Source organism: Suncus etruscus, chromosome 3 (assembly GCF_024139225.1).
Source record: "Suncus etruscus isolate mSunEtr1 chromosome 3, mSunEtr1.pri.cur, whole genome shotgun sequence".
In the NCBI taxonomy this organism is placed as follows: domain Eukaryota; kingdom Metazoa; phylum Chordata; class Mammalia; order Eulipotyphla; family Soricidae; genus Suncus; species Suncus etruscus.
The window spans coordinates 25462908-25486639 of record NC_064850.1 but is presented as its reverse complement, the minus strand read 5'-3'; the positions used below and the strand labels follow the sequence as shown (position 1 = coordinate 25486639).

At 35.1% G+C, this 23732-nt stretch overlaps 1 protein-coding gene across 1 annotated transcript in view; it reads left to right on the top strand.

Annotated features, from left to right (window-relative positions):
* Positions 1-16458, top strand: part of GTF2A1 (general transcription factor IIA subunit 1) — a 43582-nt gene extending 27124 nt beyond the window's left edge. The window contains exons 5-9 of the mRNA XM_049770449.1: positions 1166-1241; positions 3052-3185; positions 7026-7346; positions 14267-14356; positions 15844-16458. Coding sequence (XP_049626406.1) covers positions 1166-1241; positions 3052-3185; positions 7026-7346; positions 14267-14356; positions 15844-15951 — 729 coding nt within the window. The 3' untranslated portion in view covers positions 15952-16458. The remainder of the gene's footprint in view (positions 1-1165; positions 1242-3051; positions 3186-7025; positions 7347-14266; positions 14357-15843) is intronic.
* The last annotated feature ends 7274 nt before the right edge of the window (positions 16459-23732 follow it).

Sequence of the window (23732 nt, the reverse complement as noted above, 5' to 3'; positions counted from 1 at the left end):
CTTATTTTAGTATATTATTTACTTTTGCATTCTATATTTACTTGTGTTCTTTAACATGTTTAGAAACGTAAATAGTATAGGGCATGGCTCTTTTACAATAACTTTTCCGTAAGATTCTTATTTGTTGAGAAAGCATTGTTTTACTACTGGTAAAGGCCTTTGGGTTTTTTTGCGTATGCTATTCCCGTTCACAGTTCTTAAAAATAGATCTTAATATATATGCTTTGGAAATAAGTATAACAAAATGCATAAATTTATAAGAATGTTAATATATATGATATACACTATGTTAGAGACTTATCTAGTTTTTATAAAACGATCTTTAAATAATAGTTTTGCAGGGTTTTTTTGTGAAATAATTGCTTTCATGCCTATGTAAGAGTTATTTCATAAAGTTATTTTTAGTAGTTATAAGTTATACATCATTCATTATTTATTGAATATATAGTGCTGTGTATTTTTACTGTGTCAGATATGCTATATAGAAACTTTTATATCAGTTTACCAGTAGAGGGAGATCTACTAATCTTCTAAAAATATGAATTATAGGCACTTCAGTGTCAGTATATGTTTCAGTATGTTATCAGTGTTTCTTAACCTTTAATTTATTTGACTATACAGATAAGATTTTAAAAATACATGAAATGCAAAACCTGCAATTCATAAAGAGAGCCTGGTAGACTGTAGCTGAATTCTGAGAATATTGTATATTGCTGATAAATAGGAGAGTTCCTTTGAATATTGTTTTTTAACTTGGATCCATAGCGCCTGTGACCTCCAGGGTATTTTAAGGGTCCACAGGGTGAAAGTTGCATAAAGGAGTGTCCATAAGATGAGAGATTAGGGGACAAGGAAGGTAGTAACAAGGTTTAAAAGATAGGGCCATGGTTTGGTAAAAGTTGAGAAACAGCACCTTAGAGCACCTTCCCTAAAGATAGAAACCAATATTATTTATCGAACGTAATGGCTTCAATTAATTAGGGCATTTAGGTCAGTCATAAAATTGAATTTTGTTTCATTGATTAGAATTTTAATCTGATTCTTAGAATTTTTTATTTTAGTATAAAACGATCAATTTCAAATACTATTAAAAATAAACCAGATAAACAGATGCTGTTATGCAATAATTTTGATGTATTTTTTTCCTTTGGGTAATTTTTTCCAGAGTGCTGCTGCTACAGCTGCTACTTTGGCACTCCCTGCAGGTGTGACTCCTGTTCAACAGATATTAACAAATTCAGGTAATAAGGAACTACAGAAGCATTATGTATGTAACTCAGCAGTGTGCTTTCTAGACTTTGTTTTGATTGAATGAAATTTTAATTCATGTAGGTTACTGCATGAATGAAAATCCTATTCTTCACTGAAATACACACAAATGTTTATTTACTTAGTTTGTGGGGTATTTAGGCCTTACCTCTTGGTGTTTAGCGGCTATTTCTGGCTCTTTGTTCAGACCTTTGACAGTGCTCTGGAGACCAAGTGTAGAGCTAGGAATTAAACCACGGTCAGCTGCATCCCAGGCAAACATAATAACACATACCGGTACTATCTCTTCAGTCCTATGGACTTAGTTGTTGGAAGACATGTTTCACCTGCTTAAATTAATCTTGGCTTGCTTAGATTAATTTGTGATGCCAGACTAAATTCTATTATAAAAGCATTTTTATTGTATTTTGTTTTATTAGTGACTAGATTGACAAAATTTACTCAGGTTTTGGCATATTAATATTTGGATTACTTTCCAATGAATTCAAGAATCTTTCTGTAATTGTGCTCATTTTCTTGTTAATTTGTAAATTTGTTTATAGTTAAGGGTTTGTCTTGACATTAAATTTTATTTTTTAAAGACTATGAATCATCTAAAGCAAAACATAGGAAACGACTTCTGTGTGCATAAATCAGTAATCAGTTGTTATATGGCAGTGATTCAGCACATTTACCGTTTTTAAGCAAATAGAAACTAGTAAGTAATGTGTAGCGTTGGTCAGTAGATTGCTGAATGATTACGCTTTCACTTTTTTTTTTTTTTTTTTTTTGGTTTTTGGGCCACACCCAGTAACGCTCAGGGGTTACTCCTGGCTATCTGCTCAGAAGTTGCTCCTGGCTTGGGGGACCATATGGGACACCGGGGGATCGAACCGCGGTCCTTCCAAGGTAGCGCAGGCACCTTACCTTTAGCGCCACCGCCCGGCCCCACGCTTTCACTTTTTTTAAAGCTTTAATATTGAGCAGCCTCTGAAATAATCTGATATTACTTACTGCTCTCTCGTGACTCCTAGCACGATAGGAAAGGTAATTTAAGCTTTTAAATTAAAACTCAATTAGTTATTAAAACCTTACAGGAGGGGCTGGAGAGATAGCATGGAGGTAAGGTGTTTGCCTTTCATGCAGAAGGTCATCAGTTCAAATCCTGGCGTCCCATATGGTCCCCCGTGCCTGCCAGAACAATTTCTGAGCATGGAGCCAGGAGTAACCCCTGCGCACTGCTGGCGCTGTGACCCAAAAACCACACATACACAAAAAAAACAAAAACAAAAAAAAACCTTAGCGGAAGTACTGGGGAAAAAGTAAGGCATATGGTTTGTATACAGCCAAATCCAGTTCTATCCCTGGCACTACAAGAAGTTCTAGGTGCAACTTGAACCAGTTCAGGCTGGGTTCCCCTGAACTCTGCCAGGGGAGGTCCTACAGACCACAGAGTACCATGGAGGAGGTGGTCTTTGTAACCTAGTATTGAACCATCAGCTTAATTACCTGAATGTCACTTGTGGGGAGCACTACTAGGAATCTACTTTCTCCCCAAAAGAACTTACTGGAAAAGAGCTTTATAAGAATAAGGATTATTCAGCACCCAATCAGTGTATTTCAATATGAAAGGAAGTTGGAGAAGATAATGATTCTAGTTTACAATAAACCTTAATAAAATCGTTAAAACTTTTTACTTGGAAATTTCTAGGTCCTTTTGGTTGCTTTACTTTTACTGTTAATTAATTTGTTTTGAGACGAACACTACTAAAACAGTAACTTACAATATACATTTTGCTTTAGGCCAGCTGCTTCAGGTGGTCAGAGCAGCCAACGGTGCCCAGTATATCTTTCAACCTCAACAATCAGTGGTTCTACAACAACAGGTTATACCACAAATGCAGCCTGGTGGAGTTCAAGCTCCCGTTATACAACAGGTAAATGAATCTTGAATTACAAGAACTAAGCATTATTACTAATCCCTCACCCCCGCCTGTTGTATACATTCCGTGGACTATTTCCTTACCTTCCCATGATCTTTATACACATTAAATCTTGTTTTCATTCCTTTTATTCCTCACACTTAACGTTTATTTTAGCTTAAAACCAAATGATCTTCCTGAACAGGTTTTTCTTTTGGTGGAACTATTATCAGTTCAACCACCTCTGAGCTAGTTATTTGGTATTTATTTAGCAGGCAATTATCAAGTGGCTGAATATCAGGGTTTTTAGCAAAGAGCTGAAGATTTATATAAGCCATCATGAAACTAGATACTTATTTTATTGTTGATCATATTGTATATTGATCATATATTTTTGTCCTTTGTATTTTAAAGTCAAGTTTTTCATGACAGTTCTACCAGTTCTTTAGTACTTTGTATTATTTTACTTCATTTCCTGAGATTTTTAACTTGTTTGTTACCTTAATGAGTCTGAAGTATATTTTCTCAAAATCTTTTGTTATTTCTTTAGTGTTTGCTCATAATTTCTCACTTTAAATTCTGTTTGAGCCTTAGTCTCCCTAATTTCTGTCTTTAATATTATACCTTCTAACCTGAGTACTATGCTTAGATATTTGGAATCAGTCTTTTGAAAATTTTAAAATATTTTATAACTTTCTATACCTTATTGTAAAAAGTTTGAATACCATAGCATAATTAATATATGTGTATGATCTTGAATTTTTAAATTTCTCATCTGCTGTTCAGATAAAAATTTTTTAAAAACTTGAGGTACCATAAGAACAAAGATAAAAAAGATGATATATATATATATATATATATATATATATATATATATATATATATATATATTTTTTTTTTTTCTTTTTTTTTTTTTTTTTTGGTTTTTGGGCCACACCCGGCGGTGCTCAAGGGTTACTCCTGGCTGTCTGCTCAGAAATAGCTCCTGGCAGGCACAGGGGACCATATGGGACACCGGGATTCGAACCAACTACCTTAGGTCCTGGATTGGCTGCTTGCAAGGCAAACACCGCTGTGCTATCTCTCCGGGCCCGACAGATGGTATTTTTTAAGGAGTTTAGTACTTTAAAATACTGTACATATGGGGCCAGTGAGGTGGCGCTAGAGGTAAGGAGGTTAGATTAGAAGAATATGAACTAAGTCTACTCACGGCTTTCTAATTTTGTTCCTGCAATTATTTCTGGGTATTACTTGATATTATCCTTCAATTTAGAAAGTAAATTTTTGGCTTTTTTTCTAGCAACTCTATACTCTTAAATTAATCAAGCAGAAAAACCTTGTTAATCTTCTAAATTACAACAAATACTAATACCCACGTAGGAGGATTTCCTTAACTATTATGAATAAATTTTCATAATGAATTTGTTGTAGTATACTCTTCTGTTTTCATAATAAAAATATTTTTGTTACTTATTTCTTGTATTATTCTGTAAAATTCTTAAGAGAAAAAACTCAATTTTTGTATTTCTTGAATCAAATGACAAATAATTGTCAGTGCTCTTTAATTACTAGATATAGATACTGTGTTTTAAATACTTTCAGTGACATTGATAGATATTTTAAAACTATACCATGAAATGAAATGATGGTTACAAAACAAAACCAATCTTACCATATACTAAATGGTATTATCAAGTGTTAATTCTGGGGGCTGGAGAGAAAGTACAGCAGGTAAGGCTTTTGCCTTGCACATGCCTGACCTGAGTTAGGTCCATAACACCCAGATGGTTCCCTGAACACTGCAAGGAGTGATTACCAAGTGTAGAGCCAGGAGGAATCCCTGAGTATTGCCCAGTGTGACCCAGAAGTTAAAAAACAGAAAACCTATAAGTGTTAAACTCACACAGACATTTGTCGCAAAACTCAAGCACTCAGGTTTTCTAATTTTACAAATACTTTTTAAGGGGCCAGAGTTATAGCACAGCAGGTAATAAGACTCTTGCCTTCCACATTGCTGACCTGGGTTCCATCCCTGGTTTTCCATATGGTCCCCCAAGCCTACCAGGAATGGTTCCTGAGTATGAGGCCAGGAATAACCCCTGAGCACCTCTGGGTTTGGCCCCAAACTACCCCTATTTTTTTTTTTTTTCATTTATTTTTTTTCAATCTGCTTGTTATGGTTCAGAGTGGGAGTGATTGAAGCCAATCACAACAGTGACTTAGAGGTCAAGTCTCCAGGAAACTAAACCTGGATATTTTACCATTCCTCCACAAGATGTACTCACACACACCCACACTCACTCAGATGGAGAAAATGTCTTGTTTAGAAGAAAAGGAATCCATAGGGAGGAGAAACCTGCACACACGGGGAGAATGATCCTGGTTGGGAATTGTTTAGAAGAAAACTATTTGAATATCTGTAAAGTAAAGGTGATATTTATAATAGAGTATGTTAATAAGAAATGTAGATGGTAGAATTTTAGAAGTCATGTGATCTGGTAGTTCAGACCCATGGTTGCATATTAAAAATACCATCTGGTGAATCATAAATAAAGTGAACAAATTATATCGCACATCTCAATGAATTTTGAATGGAATTTATATTACTAATAGATAAAAATACTGGGTGTTTATATTTTAATTGCTTATTTAAGCGTCATGATTACAAAATAGTTCATTATTGGATTTCATTCATATAGTGTACACCATTCTTTACCAGTGCACTCTACTCTCACTGATGTCTCCCATTCACCCTCCTGCCTTGCTCCTGGGGCAAGCAAATTGCTTCCTCCCTCCCTCCCTCTCTCTCTCTCCCTCCCTCTTTCTCTCACTTTCTCTCCCTCTCTTTCTCCCTTCCTTTCTCCCTCCCTCCCTCCTTCTCTCTCTCCCCCCCTCTCCCTCTTTCCCTCTCTCCCCCTCCCTCTTTCCCTCTCTCTCTCTCCCCCCCCTCTCCCTCTCCCTCCCCACTCCCATTCCCCATTCTCTGTCTCTGTTTCTCCCTCTTCCCCTCTCTACCTCTCCCTCCCCTTTACACTCTGGTTTTACTGAGTGTTTTTTTTTTTTTTTTTTTTTTTGTTGTTTTTTTGGGTCACACCCTGCAGCGCTCAGGGGCTATTCCTGGCTCTATGCTCAGAAATTGCTCCTGGCAGGCTCAGGGGGACCTTATGGGATGCCGGGATTTTAACCACCGACCTTCTGCATGCAAGACAAACATCCTACCTCCATGCTATCTCTCCGGCCAACACCCTACCTCCATGCTATCTCTCTGGCCCCTTACTGGGTGTTTTTATTTGCAGTCAGTATTGAGTTGACATCTATTGTTTCAGCAATAAATGACTAAAACCATGAGAGGTCAGTTACTTCTCTCTGCTATATCTCTGATCTTAGTACTAGAATTCATCTAGAGCCTTTCAGTATAATGATCTTCATTATGGAGGCCATCTGACATAATAAGAGTAGAACCAGGAGTCTGAATTCAAATTTTGCCTTCTGGTAACTACAAGGTTAGTAAATACAAGTTACTAATCTTCAAGCTAAGTGAATAATGTAGAATTCTGGTCCAAGAAATATGGCATATCCATAGAAGTACAAGTAAGTAAAACACTTGCTTCAGAGATTTAATAGGTCAGTACAGAACTTAAACATTTTAGTGTTTTGATAAGCTTTACCTATGTATAGAAGCACTCTTTAATCTTTTTACTCCTGCACACTGGTGGTGAAGAATATTGATGCATGAGATAGGACAATTTTTGCTGTTTCCTTAGCATGTAGTCCTATTTTTGTGTACCAGGTAATGAAAACTAGACTTCCTGATCCTGCAAATAGTGGATGATATGTATTTTTCTTTTGTACTAGGTACTTGCTCCTCTTCCTGGAGGGATCTCACCACAAACTGGAGTCATTATCCAGCCTCAGCAAATCTTATTTACAGGAAATAAGACTCAAGTTATTCCAACAACTGTAGCTGCACCTACACCAGCACAAGCACAGATAACTGCAACAGGCCAGCAGCAACCACAGGCTCAGCCAGCTCAGCAACAAACTCCTTTAGTGTTACAAGTTGATGGAACTGGGGATACATCATCTGAAGAAGATGAAGATGAGGAGGAAGACTATGATGATGACGAGGAGGAAGATAAAGAAAAAGATGGAGCTGAAGATGGGCAGGTAGAAGAAGTAAGTTTCTAGTAAAAGACTTGAAATGAGAACTTCATTTGTTGGTGACAAGCTGACATATTTATTACCACTTACCCCCCCCCTTTTTTTTTTAGAGCTGTTAGGGTGCTACACAACGTAAGATTTTAAATATAAAGTTAGATGTTTCTGACAATACAGCTTCTAAACTAGGCTTACTTTTATTCATCTTCATAAAGCATTGTTCCACTTAGCTGGTAATAAAAGAAATGTATACCAAGTTATATTGTATTTATAAAATGAAGAGTCTACTTCTTTCAGTGATTCTATCCAGGAGTGATACCTGGATAGAGCCAGGAGTCCAGGAGTAAGTCCTGAGCACAAAAGGACTTCAATTTTATTTTACAAACTAAAATCAAACATAATTCAAAAAAATAGTTTAAAAATATTAATAGTTGCAGAGCAAAGGTTTAATAGAATTCAGTATTCATTTATAAAAGGAAAAGTTTTTGCGTGGTGCTTGTTTGTCGGCTATACCTGATGGGAGTTTCAGGGCTTACTTCTGGCACTATACTCACAGATTATTCCTCGCAGGGCTTGGGATAAATGAATGGGGTGGTAGGGATCAAGGCAACTTATGCCCTGCCTGGTGTACTATCTCTGGCCCCAAAGGAAACTTTTTATATATATTAGGGACACACCAGAGCTGTGCTGTGGGTTTATTGCTGTTTCTTCTCTCAGAGATCCCTCCTGGTAGGCTTGGTGGAACATACAAAAGCTTTCTAAATCAGAGGTCTACAAATTTGTCTGGCCAGCTTCTCTGAAAACAAATCACTTGGCAGTCCCATGGAAATCACTTTCTAAGAGAACAAGGACACAAAGCACCTTCCCAATTGCCCTAAGGCTACAGCTAAATTATTGCAGTGCTCTACTCTAAGGGAAATCACCTACTGTGCTAAATACTACTACTAATAGTCACCCATGAAAACCTACAATAAGTAGCACTGTGAATCATAGAAAGATTTCTTTTAGATTAAGGACGGGAGATGACTATCTTATATTACCATTTCTAATCAGTTGTTGTAGAGAGATTGGTCAACAAGATAGAAAAACTGTCATTTTCCATATTTAACTTTATTGTCCATAGAGAAACATGAATTAAAGGCACTATACTAACCAGCAAGATGTAAATTTAAAATCAAAACAAGACACCTAGAGTGACAGAAACTTTTAAAAAACCTAATAAAACTGAGTTTTGGTAAAGACATACAGATATCTGCCCAATTATATACTGTCTGTCAAGAGTGTTATCAGTACAATCTGACTTCCATTATCATAAAGTTGAAGATGTGAATGCCTTAGGATCTAACAATTTAATGTTTAGAGGAACTCTTGCAATTTCTGTGTACCAAGACACATATTAAACTACTAATTACCATTCAAATCAGAAAACAAAAATTAGTAATGTCCATCATATAAAAAATGATAAAAATCAGCTCAAATTATTTTATATATTTTTGTTTTGCAGGTTAAAGTTTTATTTTTTAAACAAAGATACTATTTACTCGCAAGAGGCCGTGAAAAATGTTTTCTTCTTCCTAGGGGGGCATGACAGAAAATAATTTGAGAAGTACTGAGTTAGTGAAATATATTTAAGTGTGTGTGTGTGTGTGTGTATATTATATATATTATATATATATGCTGTTTTACTAACAGTATAGTGAAATATATAAGTATTACATGACACTGTATTTGTTTCTCTTCCCTTTCTTAAAATATTAAGAGCCTAAAAATGAGTTCTTATGATTATATTATCCTTTACTTCCAGTAATGTGTCCCCCTATCCCCAGAATTTCCTCCCCACTCCCTCACCTCGGGTCATTTTGTGTGAACTAAGAATGAATCTAGTTCGGCTTTATTTAGAGTTTTTCTGTTATGACTCTTACCTTTAATTTTCAAACTGTTTTCATACTTAAATTTAGATGTATCTGTTTTCTTGAGTATGCTATGTATGGTTCTAGTATGTATCATACTAGAAAAATTTTACGTGGAACAATAATGTTTTGTAAAGAAAAATTAGTCTGCGGTAAATGGTGATTAGATATGATTCACATGTAAAAACTGAAATTGAACCCTTACCCCATATTCAAATACTTAGTTGGATCAAAGACCTAAATATATTGTCTAAAACTGTAAAATTCTTAGAAGAAATGAAGGTAGTGTATGACAGAATTGGATTTCACAAAAGTTTCTTAGATACAAAATTAAAAGCATAAGCAAAGAAACAGTAATTATAAATAGTTGTGTATTGGTATAAAAGTATAACAACGGTATAGACAAATCATATTTGATACGGAATTAATGTGTTAAACTATTAAATCTCAGGCCCGGAGAGATAGCACAGCGGCGTTTGCCTTGCAAGCAGCCGATCCAGGACCAAAGGTGGTTGGTTCGAATCCCGGTGTCCCATATGGTCCCCCGTGCCTGCCAGGATCTATTTCTGAGCAGACAGCCAGGATTAACCCCTGAGCACTGACGGGTGTGACCCAAAAATTCAAAAAAAAAAATCTCAACCAAAAATCATTTTTCAAAAATAGGAATGAAATTTTCTCTGGCATACAGAGAAAGATAGACAAATAGCAATAAGCTTGTGAAAGTATGCTCATCAGCATTATTCAAAACCACAATGAGATGCTGTTTCACATCGACTAGAATTATTATAATTAAAAAGATGAGAAAGGAACATGCATGGATATGGAGAAATAGGCATTCTTTTCCTGTATTGCTGTTGAGAATATAAAATAGTTGCTATGGAAAATTGGCTTCTCAAAAAATCAGAATTAGATGATCTTGCAATTAAAGTTTTTAAGTGTTTATATATAAGTATATATATATAAATTGAAAATGGGTATTCAAGCAAAAATTTGTACATACAGATTTATTGCAGCCCTTTTCACTCAATCTAAAAAATATAGGCTATCCAAATGTCTTACCAGCTGATGAGTGGACTAATAGCATAGCAACAGCAGAAAGTTATTTTATCCATGGAAAAGGAGCAAGTTACTGCTGTATGGTGTAGCATAGGTGAATCATAGACAGCTAAAATAGGCAAAATACATACTGTATATACTCAAGTATAAGCAAGTTTTTCTGACACTTGTGCACATAGTCTCCAGCTGTCTTCTGCCCTCTGCTGGAGGGGCCAGTGCCTCAGCTCAGTCCACAAATCCTGGCTGACTGAATAGGTAGGCGGCTGAACTGAACTGTATGCCATTGAACTATTTAACCCACAATATTCAATGGCACATTTAATTAAGCAAAACCCATTTAAGACAGTAAAGTTGTGTAAATAAATATTTATAAATCCTGAGTCCTTATAATCAGGGGTTTTGGAGTATAAGGATTCAAGATTTTTAACCACTTAATTATAATGCTTTACTGTCTTCGATGGTTTATTGACTTTATTAAAGTTGCTATTGAATACTATGGGCTAATGTGGTATGTTAATGGTATACAGTATCTCAAATAGTCATGTATTTAAATGTTTACCTTAATAAAAAATCTTAGCGTAGTTACACAAACACTTCCTCTTACTCTGCTACTACCCATTTTAGGGTCCCTAGAAACATTTGCGGTCTTTTAGACTCCAAATCTGATCTAACGAGATCCAGTCATTAAAAATAAAGTCTTTGACATACAGAAATATTTTTAAATGTACACAAAATAAAAATACACCTTTTAAATGTACAGGAATATTGGCTATCTAATATCAGTTATTGGCTCGATAGATGGCCCATTATTGCTATCAGTCTATACCTACTGATGACTGCCTTACAGTCATGCAGCATATGTAGTAACACAGCGCATGCAATGACTGCAGATGCAACGCAGTGTATATATTATGTGTTATGGTATAAACTCTGATATACTACTTTTAATATGGCTTATTTTGGAATAAGGCTTACAATATATTTTGAGAATTCAACTGAGATGACTTTTTTTTGGTTTTTGGGCCACTCTCGGCAGTGCTCAGGGGTTACTCCTCGCTATCTGCTCAGAAATAGCCCCTGGCAGGCACAGGGGACCATATGGGACTCCGGGATTCGAACCAACCACCTTAGGTCCTGGATCGGCTGCTTGCAAGGCAGACACCGCTGTGCTATCTCTCCGGCCCCAACGATGACATTTTTTTTAAAGGCTTTTTTTTTTAATCATGTCAGAAATGAAGCTCTCTACTTTTAATTCTGGGTCAAAACAAAAAGGCAAGTCATATAAAGCTGGTTTTAAACTCAAGGTTGTGTTAAGAGCAGAAGAAAGCAATAATAAACAATTGCAAGCAGAAAATTTTGTGTTGACGAAAAACAAGTGAGGGAATGACAGAAAATGAAAGCCGACTTGGAAAGGATTCCAAAGACAGAAAATGCTCGACATGGTTTGACAACTTCATATGGGGCTCTAGAGACTGAACTGCATAAATGAGTTATGGATAGGAATTTGCTTACGCACCAGGCATTGAAAATTTTGTTGCGTCAACAGGATGGTGTACCCACTTCATGAATAGGTATGTCCTATGTTTATGGCAAGGACAAAAATTTCACAGAAGTTGCCAAAAGACCAGGTTGAAAGAGTGATGTGATTTCATTCATTTATCATAAAACAAAGAAGGATCCATAACTATGACCTGGGAGATATTGGGAATATGGATGAAACACCTATGGCCTGTGATCTTCCAAGCAATAGAACTGTGGCAAGTTTGGGAGAGAAAACTATTTTACATTTCACAGTCGTTCTTTTATGTTTGGCTAATAGAACTAAGCTGAGGCCTGTCATTATTTTTAAAAGGAAGACCTTGACTAAAAAGCTGAAATACCCACCAGAAATTACAGTGCGTGCACATGAAAAAGTCTGGATGGATGAGGACGGAAGAAAACAATGGCTGGAAGAAATTTGGAACACATGATGATTAGGAGCTGCCTTGAAGGAAAAACCATCGCTGCTGGTTTGGGATATGTTAGAGCTTACACATCTGATGACATAAAAAAAACTGACAAAGTCATCTCAGGTTACTTTGGCTGTTATTCTTGGTGGACTTAACATCTGCATTGCAGACCCTCGATGTGTGTAAAGACCATGTGCAAAAGATGTCGGATGCCATCTGGTCAAGCCCAATTGACAAAAGTCAGAAATCTAAAGAAGCCCATGATAGAACTGATAGAAAAGTGGGTTCGTGATGCATGGGAAGAGATTCCAGAGGAAATGGTGCAACACACCTTCAAGAAATGCGCCATTAGTAATGCAATGGATGGCAGAGAAGACTGTGCTTTGGATGAGATCAATAGCAGTGCTGATGATATCTTTGAACTCGGTGATAATGACAATGCCAATGCTATTACCCTCACATCATATACAGCTGAATTTCTGTTTGGACATACAGATGATGAGGAGGAGGAATCCAGTTTTGAAAGATTTTAACAAAACTTTGTGATTTAGCTTGAATACCTGTTGAGCTATGGTTTTCTGCACTTTAAGGTTTTAAAGTTTTTGTTTCTAGTTTACAGTTTTTCTTTAGCAATAAATACTGAAAAACATTTAACCTACTGATTCCTCAATTATAGTAATTGTTTTTGGTATATATTTTTATTTTTGAAATATACCAGTCACTGCTGCATTTTCTGCCTTGGTTTGAGTCACTGTTTTCCCTGATTTTAGAGTAAATTTAGGGAAGTCAGCTTATACGTGGGTCAACTTACACTTGAGTATATATGGTATTATGTGTCTGTATGTTGTATGAAATACTCAGGATTGGCAAATCCTTGAAAGCAGGTTAATTATTGTCAGGGTCTGGGGATAAGGGTATAAGGAGAGTAACGCTTAATGGTAAAGGTGGTGAAATTGTTTTGGATTTAGTATTATGTTTGCACCCATTATGTATGGCTGAATTATACAGTTTAAAATGAATTTTATATTTATATTTTATTTTTTATTTTTATATTTTATGTATAATTATATTTTACTATACATGTGTATATCGTGATTAATCTATTTCAGGACAGTGTATTTGTATGTATATATACATATGTGTATATATATACATATGCATACATATATACACATACCTATATATAACATTTGTGTAATTATCTGCCATGGCTTAATATTATTGCTGTCTTTGAGGTCTTACTTAACAATATACCACTTTATTTTCTAGTTAAATCAGTAGTTTCTAATCTTTATATCTACCAGAGATTGAAGATCACTTAGTTAAATCATGAACTTTACTTACTTTTTGGTATCAGAAGGAAATTCCTCTCATAGTTGAATTATCTTAATTATAATCTACTATTACCATCACAATTGTAATACATTCAGTTTCATTCTTTACTTTTAGAATGCTAGCTCATTTTTTTCTTTTTTCTTTTGCTTTCCCCTCCAATTTTATCATTTTTCCTTAAGCACTATTTCTTTACTAATGCTATTGCTTATGTCTTTAAATTTTCATATTTCCTTATTTACAGGTATCTGCTTACCAGGTATCTTGTGTTACTCTTCCACCCCCCCCCCCACTCCCCCCATCTTATGTTACTCTTAATGAAGGAAATAAAGTTGAACATCTTTTTCAGATTGGCAAATTATGTAATAATTGGATATTTAATTGCTGAAATTTCATTAACACTGGTTAAGCCTTATTTGTAGAGTATGTATTCATCTACCTGGCATTTACTGTATTTTTCGTACCATATGATGCACCCCCCACCCCAGTGCATCTTGTGGCGTGAATGCCACTGGAAGTTGAGTGCAGGGGAGAAGAGCATCTAAAAACTACTTGCTTCTTATGGCCAGGCGCATCTTCTAGACTAGAGCGAAAAATACGGTAGTTCTCAAAGGCTATTGTGTTTCTTCTCAACTACTATAAGTACCTTTTTCCAGTAATAAATGAGGCATAAACTTTTAATTTTTTTTAGGAGCCCCTTAATAGTGAAGATGATGTGAGTGATGAAGAAGGACAGGAACTCTTTGATACCGAAAACGTTGTCGTGTGCCAGTATGATAAAGTAAGGGTTTCATCACTCTGATGACATTCTCTGTTTGTAACTTAGTTGTCACCTTTTTGCCTTGTTTTAGGTATTTGGGCAGTATGAAGTATATACACTAATTGAAAACATTTTTAGAGTCTACCAGATCTTTTTTTGTTTTTGGGCTATACTCGGTGGCGCTCAGGGGTTACTCCTGGCTGTGTGCTCAGAAATCACTCCTGACTGGGGGACCATATGGAATGCTGGGAATGGAACCAAGATCAGTCCTGGATCTGCCATGTGCAAGGCAAACGCCCTACCACTGTGCTATTGCTCAGGCCCCTTAATAAAATGGAAAAGTTGTTTGTGTCACGTTACATTTGAAAAATAAGTTAATGAAATAATGAAAGAAAATGTATGGCTTTTTTAATTGTAGATTTCTTTTTCTTTTTTTTTTTTTTTTTTTGGTTTTTGGGCCACACCCAGCGGTGCTCAGGGGTTACTCCTGGCTGTCTGCTCAGAAATAGCTCCTGGCAGGCACGGGGGACCATATGGGACACCGGGATTCGAACCAACCACCTTTGGTCCTGGATTGGCTGCTTGCAAGGCAAACACTGCTGTGCTATCTCTCCGAGCCCGATTATGCTTAATTTGTATCTTGAATATTTTTACAAGTTGATGAACAATTTAAACTAGTGTTGCTTTTATAGAAATGAATGTTATAAATATTGTATATGAATATATACACAATATTATATTGCCATTTTTGGCTGAATTTGAAGGACATTACGCTAAGAAGCAGGGGTCTCAAGCTCAATTTACCTGGGGGCCGCAGGAGGCAAAGTCGGGTGATCCTTGAATGCAAAGTCAGTAGTAAGCCTTGAACATTGGGGGTGTGACCCAAACAATTAAAATAAAACAAAACAAAAAAAAGATTCCTCTAGGGCAGGACTACAAAATGTTGTGTGGAGGGCCGCGAGTTTAAGACCCCTGAAATAAGGCAAAAACATGCCATATGTGTGAAATCTAAATATGCAAAAAGTCTAGCTTGTAGAAAGAGAAAAGATGGTGATTGCTAAGAATAATACCGTATATAGTGTGGTGATTGTAGTGGACAATATTGGTTGGATATTTGCAGGTTGCTTGGAAGAACAGCTGGGTATCCTGGTGGTCCCCAGGCAGTTGGTGAATCAAGCATCTAATCAATAATCATTTGTTCAAAGTGATGCTTGGAGTAACCTCTATTTTAGGCCCACTAAATCTGTCACCAAGAAAAATAATAGTTTCAAAGAATAGAAATCAAAAATTCGCATTACAAAAAAATAAGGTGCTGCTAAATATTATGGTTGATGTATTCACCATCATATCTCTGATACACGTGAGTACAGGATTACTATAGATCTGAGACTAATACAGTGTCTAATATAAACGATCTCAGTTTACAATTTTCAAATGTGATGTGTAATGTATACAACATTTTTGTGTGCTTTTATTTTCTATCTTTTGATTTTATCTTTTTTATTTAGATACACAGAAGTAAAAACAAATGGAAATTTCACCTCAAGGATGGCATTATGAATCTTAATGGAAGAGATTATATATTTTCCAAAGCCATTGGAGATGCAGAATGGTGAAGAGTTGCTTCTTTTCTTTTATAAATAAAATGAAAGAAACTTAAAAAATTTTAAGTGGACAGTTTGAAACATGGGACATAAACCAACCAAAACTTAATTTCTGCATGTCAGAAAAGTGCCATTGAAGCCAAGCTACTGGAACACAGAACACAGAGACCTTGATAACACACACTACTTCTAACTGGCAAGCCATGGAACTGTAGCACCTGGGATTGTTGGGGGGCGGGGGGATGTTGGGGTTTTGTGTAGGTAAACCATGATTGTCCATTTTAAATACAGGTACCTGCCACCGATAATTAGCATGTAAAACTGTCTTATATTCCTTCCTCCAACATGGGTTTGATCAGCAGATACTTGTTGGAATGAACTGAAGAAACTTACCTTTTGATAGATTGAAGTAAAACTGCTTATTGTATGTGGTTATATTTGGTAAAAATTGGGTGTGAGCTTTTTACAAAAGGGTAAGAATTATGCTGTTGAATTTTCATTCACTTGTATAAGAGAACAGTTTAGAATTCTCATAATAGGTCTTAAATATTTTTACCTACTATTCTCCCTCAGTAATATATACCTCTTCCCTGCTTTAAGAAACATCTATTTAAAAGTAAAGGAAGTAATCGCAGTTTCGAGACACATATTGACCCCGGAATGGTTATTTATTTTAATTAGGTTTTTCATACTTATTAAGTATAAAGACTTGTTACTAGTCTGAGTTGAGTAGAAGTAAAAGGCTAACTTTACTTTCCTTTAAGAAAAATAGTATATTTTTATTTTAGCCTCAAACCTTATAAAGAAACTCCATATTGGCTCCTTGGCATAGGTTTTGTTTCACAAAAGTAAATCTAGCAGATACTAGATGCACATGAAAATAGAATCATTTTTCTTTTGGACTGAAACATGTTTATGTATGTGTTTTATTTTAACCTAAACAGATTCATATAACATACTTTGTATTGGTTGAAGCATAGGACATGTTGCGAGGACCTGGAGTTTTATTAAGCAATTTAGCAATTATAAAAGTTTCTATCTAGTAAAGAATTTAAAAACTCTTATTCTAATTAAACAATTTTTTAAATGCAACTTTGTAATTTGAGGGGACAATTTGGGGTTAGATGGAGTCGCTCACTAATACCTATTTACCTCTCATTTGGTGGTCCTTTCAGGCCACTGATAATATAAACATGGGATCCAGTTTGCACATTGGAATAAAAGCATAGACATTTGACTTGTATATTAAAACTAATAGAAATTTAATATGTATATTAAGAATGCATAGCTCTGTATTCTCTAAGGGGCTCTAAAGAACGATGTGGCACTGCTGTCTTTGGGGTGAGCTTAGTTGCCTGGGAGAACTGTAGAAACACTTCTAGTTTTCACCATTGTGTTCTTACAACTAATTATTTTCATGACTTACCTTGACAATTCACATGTGTTTTAAGTTCCTTGTATATTAATTTTTATAAGTCTTCCATTTTTGTCTTTTGCCTTTGATGTGTGTTTCTGGAAGTAGCAAACAAAGTATATTGCAAAGAAAAACTAAACTGTGAGCTATTACATATTTTTCTCTCTCTTTTTTTTTTTTTTTAGCACAGAAAGGCTAATGAATTCTTCTATTTTTTGGCCTAGTTCCCACCTCATTTTTTCATTGGTTAACTTGTGTTCTGAACTTCGCTGTAAATTGTGGTTTCTAGCAAGCTGAAAGTTTTTTTTATTTAGAGGCCATAATTGGTAATACGGTTTTTATTTTTGCTACATTAATTTAGATTTTAGGGGGAAGGCTTATTTGTTTCCCCTCTACTCACAAAACACACACAGATTTTTGTTTATTGTTTTTGTTAATGAGACAGAAGAGAGGTGGGAGTGAAATCACAGAAGTCATGTTACTCAGTTGCTGTTCTGAATATAGTTGCTAGTAGATTTATATTTACCCAGCAAAGAAGTCAGTGACCTAAACTACCTATAAAAGTTTAGCTGTGCTGCAGTGTTGATGAAATCCTTTGGCTGTCTCGTAGTTCTCATACTACTCAACTTTGGCTATTTACTATGATATTCAGCTCATTGTTTTGGGCGAACCTTTATATTCATAGAATTGTGCATAGGCCCTTTTTTAGAATGTTATTTTCAAACATGAGCAATCACTGCTTTGGGAGTGACTCATGAGGGTTATTTTGAAGCAGGACATTGTATTTGCACCTGTGTATTGCTTATTAATTATGGCATTTTGGCAAATGCTTTTTTACCTGTGAAGATTCTGAAAGCTTGTCCAAACAACACTGCATACCAAATTGTACTCATATATCACTGCATCGTGTTCTTTTAAATCAAATAGCATGTTTTAGTTTTCTTGTAGTGGCTTACTTTAAGAACTGCCACTTGCTTATCTTTTATTGTACTTGAACTCTTAATCATGATTTTACCATTATATTAAAAATGATTTTAATTTCTATTAAGATGTCATTCCTTTGAAAAGGCAAGGATTCCCACTTTCAGAATTTTTAAAGAAGAACATGTTTATTCATAGAGGAAAGTAGTTCAGACTCAATATAAAAATAAGGTTTCAGGAGGAGGATTTGTTTAGGTTTGCACAAATGGTCATGGCACCTTCTGCTTTAATAAAGGGTTAATAATAACAGTGCTAAGCAAAATATATACAGTACTAGATAAAGTGTGGAAATGTGTGCCTTTCAGTATTTGTACTCTTTGTTGGTTGTCATTTGGATAATCAGACCATTTGAATACCCAAGAGCACATTTAATTTCTGTGGAGTGCCACATTTGGCTAAACCAACTCTTTAATGTGCAATTAATTTCTAGAGTAAAATGTCTGTGAGGGGGATCTTTATATTGGGCTTTTATATTTTTTTAAATGTTCACATTTCTTTCTGTTAATTAAATGTCATCAGAATAACACAGTGATGTTGCCTCTCAAAATCAAAGCCACCTTGATGTGACTCTCCTAAGATAACATCAAGATTTAAACAGTATATGTAGTCATTGAAATGTGTTCTTGAAAAGTATACTCTAATAGATTCAGGTTTTAGAAAGCAAGAACACAAAAGTACAATATCTTTTGTATAAAGATCTTCTTTTGCTATATTGAAAATCAAGGTTTTGGTTTTCTATTGTTTTCTGGGTTTTTTTTGAAGAATGAAAAGGGTTGCCTCCTTCTAAGTAATTTTTGATTACCTTATAGCAATAATGTCACCATCCTTTATAAGGTGAAATATAAAATATGCCTTGTACAAGGAAACAGACATAAATTTACTCTTGGGAGTTCCCTTTATAACTTAGCATTTCTCCAACTTGAGAAAATTCCTGTTTTCATCTTGAACTTTTTGGAACTTTTGTGCAATGTTATATTTTATTGATCCATCTTTGTATGTTTTTGTTTTTATTTCATTTATCATCTGAGTCAGCTATTTCAGATTTTGAATTTTTTTGGTTAAAATTACTTTATATATTTTCTCATGGGCTTATGTTTATAGTTTTGCATTTGAATAATCTATTATGCTATGGAAATTACTCTGAAGTTTATATTCCCTTTTTATGCCTGCCTTAGTCTATCTTTTGACATTTTCTGTGGTTTAAGGAAAAACACGTGACTTAGTGTTTTTGTTTTATTTTGAAAAACAACGGAGATTATTCTCTTGTAAAGGGAGAAGTACATTGAGTTATGATAATTATTTTAGTCAAATTTCCCTAAATCTGTCTAATATGTGTCATGGGTACAATTTTTTTTGGGGGGTAGGGGCACTAATCCTTTTGCTGTTCTGAGCTACTATTGTCAACTGCTGTTGTACATACTGTTATGTGTAAGGGCGTAAATATATTTATTATGTTTGTAAAATTCATTCTGTACAATTGCAGATCAAGTTTGCTCTTCTGTGAGATACGGGATATTATGTTTTAAAGACCATCTTGAAATACAATTAGAGAGCTTAGTATTTTGATGTACTAAGGCCTATTTTAAGTTTAATATTTTACCTTTGCAAAAACTTTAATTAAAGATGTTATTTAAAAAATTAATATGGCTTGCTCTGCTTACTAATATATATGACATTATATAGACAACAGGAATAGAATGAACAGTTTAAAAAGGAAAACACTTATAAATTTCATTTCTAAAATGTCTCTAAAATCTCTACCTACCTTTAAATTTAAGTGGGTTTGGCTGTCAGGCTGGATTATTAGGCTTTTGTAAATTTTTAACAATTTTTTTCTCTTTTGGGTCTCCCATATAGTGTTCAGGGAGGTCTGGGGCCATTGCTCATGTTATCCAATGGTTCATTGCTCTTACTTGAGTCCAGCTATGCTCGACTATACCAGGGCCACTCCTCATAGTGCTCAGGACATTTATCTACCTTGGGCCATAGCACTTAGAAGACAGGAGCTCATTCGTCTCTTTGAAGTATCTTGGCTCCCTTGAATAGCAAATAAAGCTATTTTCTAAGCAAGTGTTTTTTTTTTTTTTTTTTTAAAGATTTCATTGGTTTATAACAGTGTTCCTCCACGATATGACTGACTCCATGTAGGTCCCCAGGTATTCTAAGGGAGCTACAGATGAAAACCAATGTAAGTGGGAGGTTATGGCGCAAGACTGAGGGGTCCAACTGTTAGAATAAGGGAACCACAGAAAAGAAATGAGGTCAGAAACAGGCCATCATTGGAAAAAGCATGAGAAACAGTTGACAGTGCTATAAAATATCTAGTGAGTACAGCTTCATACTTCCATAACATATACCTAATCATGTGCTCCTGAACATGGAAATTTAAATTGGTCTAAAATCTACAATGGCCCCTGAAAATTGATATTAGACTGCCACTTAAATGTCTTTCAACTTAACACCTTATGATAAAATTGTGGATATTTTTATGCTTAAATATTTTCTTCTTGGTTGAGTCCTGTAAATAATTGCTTAATATGGGAATTGGATTATTGAGGTTTATAAAATATATTTTAGGAATTAAATATTGGGTATATTTTATAGCTAAAATTAATAAAAAAAAACTTGCCTTTTTGTAATTTTAAATACTGTTATAGACTAGTAAGCATTCGAATTTTAATAGTTAAAGCAATAAAGATTTAATGCCAGCAAATCTTGTGTTTTTGCAGTTTAATTGAGGTTTCTGTTGTGATTGTCTTTTTTCTGTTTCTAAAATGACTGTTAGGGTTTTGAGAATTAAATAAGGTTAAACATGGAGAGCTCTTAGAATAGTTCTAATTTTATAATTATGTAAAATATTTTAACTACTGACCTGAGCAAGATTTAATGGTCAAATAATAAGCAAAAGAGAATGTGATCTTGAAGAGGAGGCCATGAAAGACTGGTGAACAATCAGCTGTAGAGGTGGAATTTATGAAGTACATCTCACTTGCTAGAAAGTGTCCAAGGAAAGAAAAGTGAATGATGGGTATTGGCAGAAAAAATGAAGCAGAAGACATTAAGTTTTTTTTTTATTCCCAACCAAATAGTAAACATTTTCTTAATAATCTGTCTAAATATAGTTTAGATTTTCCCAAAGCTAAAATGGTAGTAAAATTAATAATAATAGTACTTAGTATTTTGAACACAGTTGAAAATAGAATATTTATTATTTTTTGTTTCCTTACTGTTGTTAACATATATAATGTGACATTTTTCTATTAACATTTTTTCATAGATTGTAACTATAGGTTCATTATTCCTAGGAGTTTTTGTGTTGAAGTTTTAAGTTTTTCTAGATATAATATTCTGTCATCTGAACTTAGTTTCAGTTTTAGATTTTTTTTCCTTGCCTGATTGCAGTTAGGACTTCCAATATTATATTGAATAAAGTGAAAGTGGGCATCTTTGCCTTGTGCCTAATATCAGAAAGAAGGATTTCAGTTATTCCCCATGAGGATATTAGCTGTGTATACATTATATAACTTTTACAGTATTGTGGTAAATTCCTCAATCCTTGTTCTGTTGAGGTTTGGTTTGGGTTTGTGTTTTAGGGCCACACCCAATGCTTCTCGGGTCTTACTCCTGGCTCTCTTCTTAGGGATTACTCTTGTCGGTCTTGGGAACCATATGGTGTTCCAGGGATTGAACCTGTATCTGCCATGTGCAAGAAAAATACCCTGTCTGTTGTGATTTTGATCTGGCCCATCTGTTGAGTTTTTAAAATTATAAATTCGTTCATCTATCAAAACGATCATGTGAATTTTTAACTTTTCTATGGATGTGTACCACAATTTGTGTGTATTGACTATCTTGTCACCTGTGGGGTAAAACCTGCTTGATCATGGCATATCTTTGAATGTCCTCAATATTTCCACTCTAAAGTCCTATCAGAGAGACTGTATAGGTGGCTGATACTAATTGAGTCTTCAGAACTACTATCTTCATTCACTTAGGTTCTGTGTTTATTTCCTATTGTAACCTTTGCAGTATGGTGGTGTTTTTTTGGTTTGTGGAGCTCCTGATTAGTAGTGTCCAAGCTTGGCTTCTTATGGGGTACTAACCTGGAATGAAAATGGCTCCTTTGAGTCAGACAGTAGTGCCCATCACCTCCAGTCCTGTCTGTTGGGGCCACGTTTTTGTTTTTTTTTTTTTTTTTTCAGAAGACACTGGGGTGAAAGCATATTAATATTCTAATGTATTGTTGAATTAACTTTGATGAGGATCTTTGCAACTATTGTTGAGGAATTTTGCATCTATTCTCATCACTGATAATGGTCTGTAGTCCTAGGGAAGGATTTGAAAGTCTTCTAGTATTTGTGTTGTTATCAGTATTGTTCATTAGACCTTTTTCTTTGGGGGGGGGGGGTCACACCCAGCAGCGCTCAGGGGTTAGTCCTGGCTCTACGCTCAGAAATCGCTCCTGGCAGGCACAGGGGACCATATGGGATGCTGGGATTCGAACCATCGACCTGCATGCAAGGCAAATGCTATCTCTCTGGCCCCTCATTACCTTTTTTTCTTGGAGGTCTGTTTATTTTAAGTATGGCCATCCCAGTCTTGTTTAGTACCATTGGCCTAGAAAATAATGGTAATTTTATTTCAATGATTCCACTTAAGATAAATGACCTGAATTCATATATTAAAAATCAGAATGTGGTTGACTAGATCAGAAAGCAAAACCCAGCTGCATTTTGCTTCTAAGAGAAATCTTTGAAATACCCTCCCTGATAAACATAGACTCAGTAAAAGGCTTAAGATCATCATATAGGCAAATAGTACTCTTAAGAGAATGGAATGGCATATATGTGCAGAGATAACCGTTAAGTTTACATTTAAGGTTCTGCACTATTATTCCCTATTAAGTTCAAAGCAAGTGAACCTTGAGTTCATTATAAAAAACTCATTTATCACTCATTTTCCATATTTTGTTTTTAAGTATCTTACTAACTCCTTGTAGAATTTTTTTTTTTTTGCATCTTATTGAAGATCACTTGGTGCTGCTTATTGAGCTAGTTTAGTAGCAATGAACTTTTAGTTGCTTTATACCTATAAAACTTTGTCACTGCTTCAAATTTGAGCCCAGGAAGAATATCTGAACTGAATATTGGAGTATTTTGTACAGTATGATGCAATACTAATAATGGTGTATACTTTGCTCTTCTAATCAACTCCTTTTTTTGGGTCACACCCAACAGTGTTCAGAGGTTACTCCTGGCTCTATGCTCAGAAATTGCTCCTGGCAGGCACAGGGGATCATGTGGGATGCCGGGATTCAAACCACCATCCTTCTGCATGAAAGGCAAACGCCTTACCTCCATGCTATCTCTCCGGCCCCTAATCAATTCCTTTTCTGCTT